Raw genomic sequence first — 15,085 nt, forward strand, 5'->3', positions numbered from 1 at the left:
ATAAAAACTCCATCAATAGAAAAAAAAAATTATAAGGATCCTGCCCCCTTATAAAAGTCACTATAGAAAAAGCAGTTATAACTCAAAAAAACCTTTACACAATAGACTCTTTAGGGCAAATTCTATGAATATGCCACATTTGCCTTCCCACCGCAATGGCTCCAAAACATTTTTAATCTTTCTATACGAATCTCCTCCACCAATGAACCCTATATGCATCCTGAAACTCCAGTACTCCAAGGAACTTAAGGACTTACAACAGTGAACTTAGTGTAATAACAATCTCTATGGTTTCAAAGCACCCAGTCAATTATAACTTTTGAATTACAACTTTTACTAGGTACAAGAAGAATTTTCCAGTTTTTGTCTCAAGATGAAAAGCTTTAAGATGTGAATAGATATATAGCTCTGGGTAGGACAACCTTTCTACCATCGAAAAGTCATGTAACATGTGTAATATTATGTCTTTAAGTTGCACTAGGAATTCAAAATCTACAAATCTCGCTCGAGTGAATGGGAACATCTCGCGAGTGTCTTAAGTTCATTATGTTTCTTCATTAATGATTGCATAATGAGTGAATCTTCTTTTAGCTACAGCAAACCTTTATGTCTTCAATTTTCTTAGGAGAATCGTTAAAGGACTTAAACAGTACTATGTAATCTAACTAAATTTATTTTGTTACAATACCAAACATTATTTGTAATATGGAATTTGGTAATATTTAAAACCAAAGAAAGAACTCTTAAATCCTTAAGGGGCTTGTTAAAGCCACAAGGAAATGTTTTCTGGCATCCACCGGAAAAATAAGATGAACGCTCTTTGAAATATTTATACACTAAATAGTCTGAATACCCTAAGGCTACAACCACTAATTTATATCACATCAGCGGTTTGTAAAATAATTTGTGAGTTTAGCATTTTTCTTTTATAATAGAATTTCAATTTAGGCTAAAAAAAGAAATTTTGCCAAAACAAAATTCTAAAACAAGTCTTAATCATATCATACCATATAAAGGGTCAATTTGGACTAAAATACTCTTAAAAACTCTCTAAAATAATGAGATAAAGCTTTATTCTACAAAATTCTGCTCATTATAAAAATAAATTAATAAAGAGGTACTTTTTTATAAGCATCGCCTTGCTCATACAGTCATACTTGATATAAGGAAACTTAAAGTCCCTAAAGTGAGTACAAGATTAATAATTATAATCCTTGAGTACACCATGATTGCGACCCATATCATCATTGAGGACCTCTAGTTTAAGAATACTTACTCTAATTTAGGGATGACTTCTAAATCTAGATTTAGACGCCTTGCAAGCGTACTTGCATTGATTCTTGTAGGGCCTATAGAGGCAAAGGGATTTGGAGGCATTGTTAAGTTATCTCTGTCACCCTCCAACATTTGAACCACAACTTTCATTGAAAGGACGATCCATTGGGTGCCATTGGATGCACCATAGTCCCACAATTACTAGTTTCATTGCAATTTTAGCATCTACATTATCCTCAACATAGATTCGTAAGTCTTCCTTTTTCTCTAACAGATTGTACATCCATTATGGAAAATATATTTGGCTAGTGTTCTCCACGGTTACACCAACATTTTTCCTGCCTCCAACCATCTCAAGCAACAATATTCCAAAATTGTAAACATCTGATTTGTAAGACACGTTCCCAAAGTTCCTAGAGAACACTTCGGGAGCAATGTAACCTATGGTCCCCCTAGCTGTGGTCATGGACACTACACTCTGATCCTTTGCACACAACTTGGCTAGACCAAAATCAGAAATTTTTGGATTGAAATTTTGGTCTAGCAAAATATTACGAGGTTTGATATCAAAATGGAGAATTTGTTGATCTCATCCTTGGTGAAGATATTCAATTCCTTTTGCTATGCCAAGAGCAATGTCTTGTAGTTTTTCCCAACCAAGGAAATAGTTAGAATCTACTGATGAAATAAACTTCTCTAGTGAATCATTTGGTAAGAACTCATAAACTAATGCCCTTCTAAATCCATCAACACAGAAGCCAACCAAACAAACCACATTAACATGGTGGTATCTACACATTGTTCCCACTTTATTTATGAATTCTTCCCCATTGCCCTTGGAACTATTTAGGATCTTCACAACAACATGGATTTCATTTGAAAGCTTTCCTTTGAACACTGTTCCATAGGCTCCTTGACCTAACTTCTCAGTAAATTGATTTGTAATCCTTTTAACATCGTTGTATGCGTACCTAGTGGGCTTGAGAGCTTTGTAATCATCTAAAAACTTTTCAATTCTTGCTTGATTCTCTTTTTCTAATTTGTCATAGCGATAGACACAATAGACTACATAAACCACTAGTGCCAAAAGAAATGACCCCAAGATGGAAACTGCGTTTTAAACATTTGTGAGTCAAGAAAAAAAAAAATCATTGTTAAATTTCAAATGGTCAACGGGCAACTCACCAGTACTCATTATCTTTGTTGATTTACCTGTAAAAATAACATAATTAGCTTCTAATTGCACCTATATGAAAATAAAAGATAATTGTGTGTATTTATATCACTAATAGCAAGAAAGATATATTATAACAAGTTAGGTTATATTGCATTCAAACCTTATGTCCAAGTTTAGGCTTCTTAAAGGTCTAATTTAATAACAATTTTTTTGAGAAGAAATTTAATAACAAGTTATTTTCCCTCAATCAGTCAATTGCCACGCTTTTGCTAGCCTTTTTAGGTATTAATGCGGTTCAATCGATTGGAGAACCAAATCTTTTTTTTTTTTTTTTGAGAGCCAAATCTATGTTGATACTCCTAGGTTTGGTTCCAACTGATGAGCTACCAATAGACAAGTAATTATTTAGTATTTCTTTTTCTTTAAAAAAAAAATAGTGTTTTGAGAGTACAAATAGTATTATGTATTCTCACATTACATAACAGTGAATCTCACTAATTAAATTCAAATTGAAATCCGTTATACTTGTGAGAAGAGTGAGTAAAATATTATGTGCTGTATTTTGGGGAATATCTAATCATTTTTCTTATATTATAAGACTAGTTCTAAAGTAATATTCTTTTGGTTGGAAAAATAACACTTCATGAATGCAGGATATTACCGTTACAGAGCACATTTATAAACTAAGCTTGGTCAAATCAATACATGTTGGCTTGAAACCTGAAGAACTTGTGTGATTATAAAAGTGGAGATTGGGTAGAAAACAATACTTTTATTGTCTTTGTGTTTGTAGGGGCTGAAGCACTCAGTTTCAAAAATTTTGGTATTATTCTTAAATATACATTTCTCGCCTTTCACTTCAGTCTCCGCACTTCGGTTCGGACCATGTCAATCTATAATAATCCCATATATCATTTGGAATTGAAACGGTATACATCTTTCTACATGATAATATGGGCAAGTAGTTGATGTCATCATCCGGATGAAAAGCATAAACTAGGTGGCGACAAGTACAATCGATCCAACCGACATTTTCTTGTGTACAATTGAAAAGGGCATAATCATAATGTTTAGATTGGAATTGGAAAGGCGAGGAAGATAGATTGAGTAGTCCCATGATTGGAAAGCAATAAGAATCTGAGACAATTACGTCAATTAACTGAGATTCGTAATCAATGTAGTTATGTAACGGACAACGGGTTTTACTGAATTAGACAGCTCGAGCACCGTATCATTATTATCAGAACAGTGGAGATCAAAGCCAGGATAGCCACACTGCTGGTCTGGCTGCTTGTGCTTGTTTTTGAGTCGGAAAGGAAATCGTATGACTGGGCCATCTTCTCCACACCGTAATTCGGGACACCCATTGTGGCCTTCTCCAAGGTCTACGATGAAAAGCACAAACAACAGTAAGGTTGGGATAACTATTCTATGAGTAGTATCCATATCTCTGTGGTCTCAAATCTCCTAGATATCCATATCTATGGTCTCAAAAACTGTTTATAAGGTTGGGTTTTTTTTTTTTTTGGTACTCTTCTCAATATCCTACGATATATACTCTTTATATCGAGGGATAAAATTCATAGGCTCTGGCTATTTGCCAATGTTACTTCGGGGGGAACTTCATATACTAAAAATTTTCAACATTGAACTCATCTCGTAAAAAGACTAGACCCACTGAATATGCACATTGTTGAAAGATTAAAAAAAAAAAAACATTTTCCAAAAAAACTTTTAAATATTATTATTTTACAATATATATTATTAAAAAAATTAACCCGCATAAGAATAAGTTTGACGTCCACTGCCTTTATAATCTGTCTAAATCTGAGGCAGTTGAACCATTGCAAAAACTCCTCTCTCTCTCTCTCTCTCTCATAAAGTCATAATGGTAAGAGGATTAGGCTTCACTGCAGGACTCACGGTCCTTATTGCTCTTGTTCTATTAGTCCCTCCATCTTGCAGTACAACTCTGGATAATCATACTTGTGCCCATTTTTCTTCCTGTGGCAATATCCCCAACATAAGCTTTCCGTTTAGATTGAAGACCGATCCTAAGAAGTGCGGGCACTCAAGGTATGAACTGTCGTGTGAGAACAATCGCACGGTGCTGTACTTATTGGAAGGAAAATACTACGTACAAGAAATCAGTTACAGTAACTACACAATCCGGATCGTGGACTCGAGTATACACAAGTACAATTACTTCTCCACTCCGAGTTATTCTTTATATGGATACAGTTTCCGTTTGCACTATTCGTATGCACATGCTACGTATCAGCTGAGGATGGAATTGGAGTCAATGGAGTGGAATAACGCACAGCTATCACGAAGTTTGGCTTTGATGAGCTGTGAAAAACCAGTGAATTCTCCATTGTATTTGGACACTTCTACTTGCAATTATAATGACAACTCTTCTTCTATATCTGATTCCAAGAGGAGGTATAGATATGTTACAGTTGGTAGAACCAACGCATCCCAAGTGGGGGACTCGTGCCAAGTAGAGAAGATGTTTCTGACATCGTGGCCAATAAATAATGATGACCCAAATATCTCCTGTAAAGACGTCCACAATGAATTGGCATATGGTTTTGAGCTTTCATGGCTCGATGGTATTTGTCGAAGTTATTGCAGAGAAGAAGGCCAGTATTGCTACCCCGATGGCGCGAACCATGTTCAATGCATCTATCTGAACTCTAATGAAGGTAAATAAGGCCATAACACTTTACATTCTCTAATTAAATACTTTACATGCATGTTGACCATTATTCCCTTTGCAAGATTCACTAACCATTCGTGTATTGTTTCTATTAAACTTCTATAAGACCAAACTTCTTGCTGCATACACCATCCATAATTCCATACCAATGTAATAGACATACTAGGATACTTTTACTCAAGTCTCAGTATAATGACTAGATTTAATTTTTAAGGTTTCCAAACGCTGATGTTTTTCTTTTATTTGTCATTGCAGGATTGCTTGACCAGATCCGATATACAGTACTCCAAGGTGAGGTTTCTTTCTCAAACAGTTGTTTGAAGGGTAATATAGAATGGACAATAAAATAGAATTGTATGAGTAATATATTGTGCCTGATGTGATGATGATAGAAGTAGAGGAATAACCATGTACTTGGGCAATTGGTTGATCTCAAACTTTTATGCTTGAGGAATGAAAAGTAAAAAAGTATCGAATTTTTTAAGAAGATAATTTCTTCGTGCGTACCCTACATGTTAGGGAATAGTTATTGTAGTTTCCGTATAATGACTAAATTCAATTTTAAAGTTCTCAACGTTGAGGTTTTTCTTTCTTTGTCAAAAATGCAGCATTTTGGTTTTCAATTTTCGACAATGCAGCATGGTGGAATAAAATTAAAAGAAATTCACATTATTTACTCACAGCCACAGGTGAGGTTTCTATCTGAAAGAAGTTGTTTGAAGGATAGTAATTAATATAGAATGGACAAGGAAATAGAATTGCCTGAGTGATTGCGCCTAATGTGTGTTGATGACACAGATGGAGGAATAACCATGTACTTGGGTAATCGGTTGATCTCTGATAAATAAAATTCTTAGGAAATTTTGAATTTATTAATTATTTAATTATAATTTTATTAACAATCTCAATCTTTTAGGCTTGATGATATGAAAAGTAAAAAATTTAGAATTTATTAAAAAATTAGCTTCTTCTTTCTATTAAAAATTTACCTTTCCTAGCTCCCAATATTTCCGTGAGAATAAAGGCTTAGTACTTAATATTCAATGCAGAATGCATGTCTGAACATTTACTCTATCATAACCTAATTAAAATAGGTTTGCTTGACTCAATGGCCAAATTCATTAGCCCCATCAATAAATTAACTAATATTAAATTACCAATTCTTACAAAGACTTAAGATGTTAGGAAATAGGAAGTGATAAATTTATTTATTTAACTGCATAATTCTAACAAGTAACGGTTATTGAGAACATTGTAGGCATTTGATTGAGCTCCACTCAATTAAAGTGACATCACAATTTTAAAGACCAGAAATATAAATTATAAATCAACTGGTTTTTATGGTTGTTTATATTTCTTGCTAAGCATGGCCTAATGCTCTTACTGCAATTTTATTACAGTTGTTAATGCAGTTTTATTAGGTCTTAGACTTTTCAGGTTATTCAGGTCACTTTTTTTTTTTTTTTTGAGAATTCATCTTCATCTTATTAAAAAATAAATCAGCCAAAGTCGGCTAAAAGTACATCCAAAATAGGTGGTGGAACATCCTCCATCCACACTAGTACACCATCAATAGTTTTTGCAAATTTGGCTAAAGAATGAGCAACTGAGTTCCCCGATCTACGGGTATGAGAAAAAGAAATGCAGTTACAGTAAACTAAAAATTGCTTGACGGAAGAAATCAAATGGCCAAAAGAAGAAAAGGAGTCTTCTTTTTTCCTTAAGGCTGAAATAACCACCTCGGAGTCTCCCTCGACAATAAAAGAGGGTAGATTGAGGTCCATAGCAAGGGTGATAGCTCGAACCGCTGCAAGAGCTTCAACTTTGTCGGACAATGATGGCATCTTAATCTTTTCTGCCAGGGATGCGAGAATGTTTCCATGAGAATCACGTACGGCAACTCCCAGTCCTGCTTCCTCTGTATCTTTGAATAGCGCACCGTCAAAGTTAATTTTGATGAGCGGTGGAGGCGGAGGCTCCCATCTAGGCTGAGAACGTTGAGGAGGGAGAGACTGCAGCGTTGCAATTTGGTTTGCCTCTGTATACTCGTGGAGCATCTGCCTAGCTGAAGGGACGACTTGGGCTAGCGGGAAGGGTCTGCTGCTGGTGCGAAGCTGGTTCCGACGCCTCCAAATGGTCCATGTGATCGACGCAAACATCTCAGGACTCTGGTCTTCTTCCAACACGAACCTGGCAAGCTCGAAAAAATTTGAAAATTTCTTAGACCTGCAAAACAACCAAATCAAGTCAGTTTCCCAGATGGCTGAGAGTGCAGAACAGTCCCACAAAGCGTGGAAACCATCCTCAGCCTTCACGTTACAGTGGCAGCAAACTTCATCATCAAGGATCTTCTTGCGGACCAAATTCTTCCTGACTGGTAGAGCTTCCCTACAGGCCCTCCACAAAAAATTTCTGACTTTGTTTGGCACCAAGAGCTTCCACAATCGCCTCCAAAAACTTGGGGCTTCATTTTGAGAGGGGGGAGATGGAGGTGGACCGGTTTTCTCTTTAACAAGAAACCTGTATCCAGACTTAACACTATAGACTCCATTAGGTACATGAGGCCAAAAGAGCTTATCTTCAACCTTTGTCGGGCTAAGGGGAATTTTTAGAATTAATTCAGCTTCCAAAGGTGCAAAATAACCATATAAAATTTCCCTATCCCAGCACCTTGTACTTGGATTTATGAGACAATCAACTGTAGCTTCCTGTAGACCATCAATTGTTGGGGATAAAATTCTTGGATGCTCTAAGCTAGGCAGCCAAGGATAATCCCAAATTTTGATGGTATCGCCCGTACCCACTCTCCAACGGGCTCCTTCCCACAACACGTCCCTACCCTTTAGAATACTGTGCCAAGCATGTGAGCCACTAGGATTATCTGGGGCTTCCATAAAGAACAATTAGGGAAGAATTTACTTTTAAAGACTCTATGCAAAAGCGAATCTTTGTTATGAAGAAGGCGCCAAGCTTGTTTGGCCAACAAAGCATCTTTAAAAAGAGCCAAATCTTTAAACCCCATGCCCCTCACAGATTTAGATTGGGTAAGGGTTTCCCATTTCACCCAATGAATCTTGCGTCTGTCTCCCCTCTGACCCCACCAAAACTTTCTAATAAGGCTCTCCAACTCATTACATAGACCAAGAGGAAGTTTGAAGCAACTCATAGTGTAAGTAGGAATTGCTTGCACTACTGCTTTAATCAAAATCTCTCTCCCAGCCTGAGATAGCAGTTTTTCCTCCCAACCTTGTAGCTTTCTCCACACCTTCTCCTTAATGAAGTTAAAACTAGCTTTCTTCCTTCTCCCCACGAAAGATGGTAAGCCTAGGTACTTCTCATACTGCTTGATCTCTAAAACCCCCAAAGCTTGTTTGATGTGTTCTCTGGTATCTTCAGAAGTAAGCTTACTAAAGAAGATGGTAGTTTTATTCCGGTTGACTTGTTGGCCAGAACAACTCTCATACACATCTAGTATCTCCAGAATATTATTGCACTCCCTTTCTGTAGCCCTGCAAAAGAGAAGACTATCATCTGCAAATAGAAGATGTGTTAGTCTCGGGCTATTTCTGCATAAGGCATAACCTTTTATGTCACCACAATTGGCTGCTTGAGATATTAGGCCATTCAACCCTTCCGTACACAGCAAGAACAGAAAAGGGGATAAAGGATCACCCTGTTTGATACCCCGGGTTGGGATAATCATACCTTTTGGCTTGCCATTGACCAGGATTGAATAAGATACAGAAGTTAAGCAAATCATCATCAATCTGATCCATCTTTCATCAAACCCCATTCTCCTCATCACAACTTCTAAATAGGTCCACTCCACCCTATCATATGCTTTGCTCATATCAAGCTTTATGGCCATGTAATTATCTTTCCCTGTATGTCTCTGCATACTATGTAAAGACTCAAAAGCCACCAAAATATTATCTGAAATAAGCCGACTCTTCGTAAAGGCACTTTGGTTTTCAGTGATAATATTTGGGAGAATTTTTTTGAGCCTATTTGCTAACACCTTAGAAAAAATTTTATACAATACATTACACAGGCTAATAGGCCGAAATTCAGATACTAATTCCGGATTTTAACCTTTGGAATGAGAGTAATAAAAGTGTGATTAAGGTTAGCAGGCAAAGATGCAGAATTAAGAAAATAAAGCACAAAAGAAGTGACCTCCTCACCTAGTAAATTCCAATAGTTTTGATAAAAGATAGGGGGCATACCATCCGGGCCAGGGGCTTTTAACGGGGCCATTTGCTTGATTGCTTCTTGCACTTCCCAAGCTTCAAAATCCGCCACAAGACTTGCATTCATCTCATCATTTATAATAGGATAAATGTGCTGGGTAGTGTTCTCCAAATTGGTGGGGTAGGTTGATTTAAATAAATCTTGAAAGTAGGCTACTATTGTGTCCACCACTTCATCTTGATCTCCACACCATGTGCCATCAGGTTTTTTAAGGGAAGATATGGAATTTTTTCGAAACCTTTGTGTAGCTCTGGCATGAAAGTACCTTGAGTTCCTGTCTCCGAGTTTGGCCCATTGTACCTTAGATCTTTGCATCCACATCCGGGCCTCCTTTTCCATGAGTTTATTGAGTTCAGACATCAACTCTCTAACTCGAAAATTCTGCCCAGTTCTCATTGCTTCCCTTTCGGCCTTCCCAATCACTTTCTTCTTCAGTTCTAGCTCTTTCCTCACACTGCCAAAATTTTTCATACTCCACTTCTTCAATTCAATACCACATCTCTCTATCTTTTTTATTACCTTAGTGCCCGGGTCAGTTGGATCACTTACCGCCCAAACAGCTTGGACAGTATCGGTACACCCTTTCTCTGTTAGCCACATTTCTTCAAACCTGAAGGGTTTAGAAGCACTTGGAGAGAGCAAATTTCTTGGCACAATCCATAAAGGACAGTGATCTGAAGTAAAGGATGATAAGTGATGAACCTTGGTCCCTGCAAATTTAAGTAGCCAGTCACTGTTAGCCATACCCCTATCTAATCTTTCCCACACCGAATGGCCATCATTAAAATGCCTCTTCCAAGTAAATTGAGAGCCTGTGAACCCAAGATCCATAAAACCACACTCATCTATGGCTTCTCTAAATATTTGCATTTGTGCTTGGCTCCTAACACTGCCACCCAATTTTTCAGATTGACGGATTATTTCATTAAAATCCCCAAAACAAAGCCAAGGAAGTGTCATCCGAGAGTTGAGTTCCCGAAGAAGATTCCAAGACTCCATTCTTTTGTGTGTCACAGGCTCACCGTAAAAACCAGTGATTCTCCAAGCTCCCTCTTTTCCTTTTCCTACCACCGCATCAATGTGATTCTTTGAAGACGTTTCAACATGTAAATCCACTGAGTCTTTCCAAAACAGAGCCAAACTCCCAGCTCTATTTATTCTTTCCACAAAGTGCAAATTATCAAAACTTAAATTTCTTTTAATGTCATTTAGCCTTGCTTCATCTGCCCATGTCTCGGCTAAAAACACGACAGAGGGATCTTTTGCCCGGATTAAATCTCCAAGCTCCCAAACTGTGCATGGGTTCCCAAGCTCACGACAGTTCCATGCTAAAAAACTCATTGGGACTGGCGGGGCTGCTCAGCAGCCTCCACCATTGGATTTTGTACTTCCTGAGAAATCTGAATCTTCTTTCGACACTTTTCTGCCTCATCATCCACTTCCACATCGATAGGACGTTTGCCTAAAGTTGGAATCTGCATGTTTTCTTCTGAGGATTGCTTCAAACGTGCCAGACGTTTCCATGTTCTTAAACATAACTGGTTCTCCTCAAGATCACGTGATTCATTAATGAAATCATGTGCAACAATAGGGGGTGCAATATTGGACTTTTCACATGCATGTACCTGATTAGAATATATAGGCAAGCTAGGAGACAACTCATGCAAAATACCCGGGTCAGCAGCACAGGAATTACTATTATCAAACTTAGTTAACTCCATATCAATATCCTGAATTTGAGCTTCAAAGCTTACCATATTTGTGTGCACATTAGCAGGCATCACGGCAGGGGAAGATTCAGGACAGTCCCGAATACTATCTTCATGGAAAGCTAGAGTGATATTCGCCCCACTACCCGGATTTCCCATACTTTGGTTAATCTCGGAAGAGAGGTCAACCTGACTCGTACCAGCAACGTGTGGTGGCGCCGCCTCTTGTGATCTCCGTTCCTGCTCACTCCCGGTCCTCACAGGAATCTCTTCTCCACCAAAATTACCCCTCGAACCTGGAACAAACATAACAGATCTTCGTCCCACTGAGAATGGATCGGCTCGAAGCCATGGACCATATTCTTGTTGATCCAGCGGCAGCGAGCCCTTACTTGACAGCCACACTTTGCACTCCTTCGCGTCATGAGACACCATCCCACACCAGTAGCAAAAGTTCGGAAGTTTCTCATACTTAAACTTAACCCAAACCTCTCTGTCTCTACCCAGAAGGACTTTTCGCCCTCTGCTAAGGGGTCTCGTGATGTTTATGCCTACCCGGATTCGTAGGAAGTTACCTCCGATTAACTCGCCCGACTGTGAGGTTCTTGATACTTCCCCAATACTTTTTCCGATCCCATAAGCTGTCTTCTCATTTAATCTATTCACTGGGAGGCCGTGGACCTGAATCCAGAACTTGACCGTGTGAAACCTTATATTCTGAATAGGGCAGGACCCATCATACCGAGACAAGATGATTAAGTGTTTATCATACGTCCATGGTTCCGTAGCCAAAACTCTTTCTGCTTTAGTCTCATTATCAAACACAAAAAGCAGTATATGATTTCCTACATCCCGGATTTCGAAGCCGTTCCGGGTTCTCCACAGCAGCTTGAGAGTTCTTCCAACCGCTTCAATGTTAAGCGCCCTTCTTGTCATAAATTTACCTGCAAGTATCACCTCTGTAGAACCCTGGTTTTCATCATCCAGTGTAACCTTGCTGTTTTCTTCCTCCAGAAGGGAGAATCGTTTCCAATCGTCCAGGATTTCTTCCATTATTCGAAAGCCACTAACAAAAACAGAAGTATTACTGTTTCCCCACCCCAAGAAAAAGAGCCCGACTAGCCCTACTATTAACGTTGTTAATAGAGGGGATGAGTATCACTCCTAAGGAAGGATAATGAGTTCTACAGTATCACTAATTAGCAATTCATTTTGCCTTAGCAAAAAGTAATTTCACCTTCTTTTTGTTAATATTTCTTGCAGATTATTTGCCCGTGTCAGTGAAATTGGGTAACAACCTGAATCTCTTCTTCTACTTTTTTTAACGTGTCATTCCTTAACATTGAGATTAAAAATAGTTTACCATGCAAACAAGACACAAATATTAGTGACATTAACATGAAACAACATATAGTGTGCTTAATTACTAGGATTAACAAGGTGTGTAGTTGTAAGTCTAACTGTATTTTCAACTTAAAATTGAAAAAGCTGACAGGTGCAACAAGAAATTTGTTTTCTTATGCTTATTTCGGTTTTGTTTCTGCACAGCATCATTTTACCTTGAAACAAAGACTGCCTTGGGGATTCCATGTGTGGTGGCATTTTTGATATATAAGTGGCGTAAGAGACATTTATCAATGTATGATGCTATTGAAGAATTTCTGCAAAGCCAAATTAATCTCATGCCAATTAGGTACTCTTACTCAAACATTAGGAAGATGTCCAAAGGTTTCAAGGACAAATTGGGTGAAGGAGGCTATGGCTCTGTATATAGAGGAAAGCTTGAAAGTGGCCCTCTAGTAGCTATAAAGATGTTGGGTAACCCCAAAGCTAATGGGCAAGAATTTATCAATGAAGTTGCAACAATTGGAAGGATTCACCACGTGCATGTGGTGCAACTCATTGGTTTTTGTGCTGAGGGACCAAAACGTGCCCTTATATATGAATTCATGCCTAATAGTTCTCTTGAAAAATACATTTTTTCTCGAGAAGGAAGTATGCCTTTAAGTATTGAAAAAACATATAAGATTTCTCTTGGAGTGGCTCATGGGATTGAATATCTACATCGAGGATGCGACATGCAAATTCTGCATTTTGATATTAAGCCTCATAACATTCTTCTCGATGAGAACTTCATTCCCAAAGTTTCTGATTTTGGGCTTGCAAAACTTTATTCAACGAATGATAGCATAGTGTCGTTGACTGCTGCAAGAGGAACATTAGGATATATAGCTCCAGAGTTGTTCTATAAAAACATTGGAGGGGTCTCCTATAAAGCTGATGTTTATAGTTTTGGCATGTTATTGTTGGAAATGGCAAGTAGAAGAAAGAACGTGAATGCATTTGCAGACCATTCAAGCCAAATTTACTTCCCAACTTGGGTCTATGGCCAATTTAGCGAAGGAAATGACATAGAAATAGAAGATGCCACAGAGGAGGAGAAGAAAATTGTTAAGAAGATGATCATAGTTGCATTATGGTGCATACAAATGAAGCCTAGTGACCGTCCTTCAATGAACAAAGTTGTAGAAATGCTTGAAGGAGAAGTTGAATGCTTACAAATGCCTTCCAAGCCTTTCCTATCATCATCACCAGCGAGACCAACAAGGGATGTAGGAGACAATTTAAATTCAACTAGTTCATCATTTCAATCAGGTGAATCAAGTCAATTGGCTATACTTTAAATGCAAGGGAAAGTTAACACCACAGCGGAACTGGGGCAATTATTCTTCACATATATGATAGCATAAAGACACTTCATATTTTTGTGTGACAAATAATTGGTCCCTTAATTTATGATAGCTATCCTTACCTACAACAAATTTTCTTTTTTGCTTAGTGTGTGGTATATTTATTTGTTAAAGTCTTTTTATGAGGAAAAAAATATTTATTGTGAATGTGTAATTGATTAAGTTAATAAACAATGCTGAAAAACGGGGCAATATATTTTGGAGTGGCAATAGCCCAGTTGTAGAAATTGCTTTACTTTTTTTTTATATATTTAGTACTCATATGCATGGTTAGCAATTAATTCTTGTTATTATCATATAAAAAAAAAGAAAAAAAAAGCGCGATCAATTCATAAATAATTAGTGGCTGCTCTGCCTGCTACAGAGGATAAATTATTGTTGTGCAGATAATTAATATTCCTTAATCAACCAGGCTGTTCAATTAGAGTTGTCCCATTTGAATGAAAATATTCCTGTTTTAGCTCTTGAAAATGTGACTTATATTTATACGTATTCGTCTTGTACTAATTTAAGTGCACAAGATGTAGCAAAAATTTTAAGTGAACAAGGGCATGGCTTTATTTACTTTTTTGAGATTGGTGTGTGGGAATTAAAATTGTCTATGATTATACATCCTGTGCTTGATGAATAACGCCTAACTTGGACTCTGAATACCATATTGAAATCAAAATGTCCCAATCTCTTACTTGCCCAAATGAAAAAAATACTCTACATGTTTGAACTTCTCTGGAAATATTGAGTATCCTCCAGCATCCTATAAATGTACAAACAAATCGAGAGTAAGCTTGAACTATTCCAACCATATATGGTCATTTTTGTGCTTCTCTTACTTGCCCCTGCTATAGGAGCATGGTATGCATACCATATATCCAACCATATATGGTCACTACAATCGTACTACCAATTCAATTCAATATATAAAGAATTACATTCTCAATTTTATCAATAACCTTTGTCAAAATTAAGTTACGTTTAAACGGTGAAAACAATAAGTAAATGGAAAAAATGTTTTTGAAAGCTTTGGAAGAACGGAATAACTAACGTAAATAAAGGTATAATAGTAAAAACACATGATAGCTCCACTGTAATTAGAGAATATAACACTATCTAACTTTATACATGGTGAAAAAAAAATTTCACACAAAATTGTACGGCTTGTAGTCTTTCTCATTTCTCTGTCAATGTTTAGAGGCCTCGTGTCATA

At 37.3% G+C, this 15,085-nt stretch overlaps 2 protein-coding genes across 4 annotated transcripts; one reads left to right on the plus strand and one right to left on the minus strand.

The window, feature by feature from the left end:
- Positions 1–1,864: 1,864 nt before the first annotated feature.
- LOC115961184 (rust resistance kinase Lr10-like) lies at positions 1,865–3,898 on the minus strand. The gene is made up of 3 exons (XM_031080206.1): positions 3,659–3,898; positions 2,461–2,521; positions 1,865–2,385 (listed from the first exon to the last, which is right to left on the minus strand). Exons 1-3 carry the CDS (start codon positions 3,896–3,898, stop codon positions 1,865–1,867), a joined length of 822 nt encoding a protein of 273 aa, XP_030936066.1.
- A 406-nt stretch (positions 3,899–4,304) lies between these two features.
- On the plus strand, positions 4,305–13,900 carry LOC115960648 (rust resistance kinase Lr10-like). Of its 3 annotated transcripts, XM_031079590.1 has the most exons (5): positions 4,305–5,157; positions 5,427–5,462; positions 5,780–5,860; positions 12,395–12,421; positions 12,680–13,900. In XM_031079590.1, exons 1-5 carry the CDS (start codon positions 4,341–4,343, stop codon positions 13,813–13,815), a joined length of 2,097 nt encoding a protein of 698 aa, XP_030935450.1. In that variant the 5' UTR covers positions 4,305–4,340; the 3' UTR covers positions 13,816–13,900. The 3 variants fall into 3 exon arrangements, with proteins under 3 accessions (XP_030935450.1, XP_030935451.1, XP_030935452.1); XM_031079591.1 differs by lacking the exon at positions 12,395–12,421; XM_031079592.1 differs by lacking the exons at positions 5,780–5,860; positions 12,395–12,421 and having other exon boundaries at positions 4,306–5,157.
- The last annotated feature ends 1,185 nt before the right edge of the window (positions 13,901–15,085 follow it).

This window comes from Quercus lobata, chromosome 9 (assembly GCF_001633185.2).
Source record: "Quercus lobata isolate SW786 chromosome 9, ValleyOak3.0 Primary Assembly, whole genome shotgun sequence".
In the NCBI taxonomy this organism is placed as follows: Eukaryota; Viridiplantae; Streptophyta; class Magnoliopsida; order Fagales; family Fagaceae; genus Quercus; species Quercus lobata.

What these genes read in the sequence shown, in the direction of transcription:
- LOC115960648 (XM_031079590.1), top strand. Translation starts at nt 4,341, where the DNA reads ATGGTAAGAGGATTAGGCTTCACTGCAGGACTCACGGTCCTTATTGCT. An exon ending in TTATTTACTCACAGCCACAG is followed by an intron (nt 5,861 to 12,394) that starts GTGAGGTTTCTA and finishes TATTTCTTGCAG; the next exon opens with ATTATTTGCCCGTGTCAGTG. An exon ending in GCCCGTGTCAGTGAAATTGG is followed by an intron (nt 12,422 to 12,679) that starts GTAACAACCTGA and finishes GTTTCTGCACAG; the next exon opens with CATCATTTTACCTTGAAACA.
- LOC115961184 (XM_031080206.1), bottom strand. Translation starts at nt 3,898, where the DNA reads ATGGATACTACTCATAGAATAGTTATCCCAACCTTACTGTTGTTTGTG. An exon ending in TGCTCGAGCTGTCTAATTCA is followed by an intron (nt 2,522 to 3,658) that starts GTAAAACCCGTT and finishes ATTTTCATATAG; the next exon opens with GTGCAATTAGAAGCTAATTA. An exon ending in AACAAAGATAATGAGTACTG is followed by an intron (nt 2,386 to 2,460) that starts GTGAGTTGCCCG and finishes TTTAAAACGCAG; the next exon opens with TTTCCATCTTGGGGTCATTT.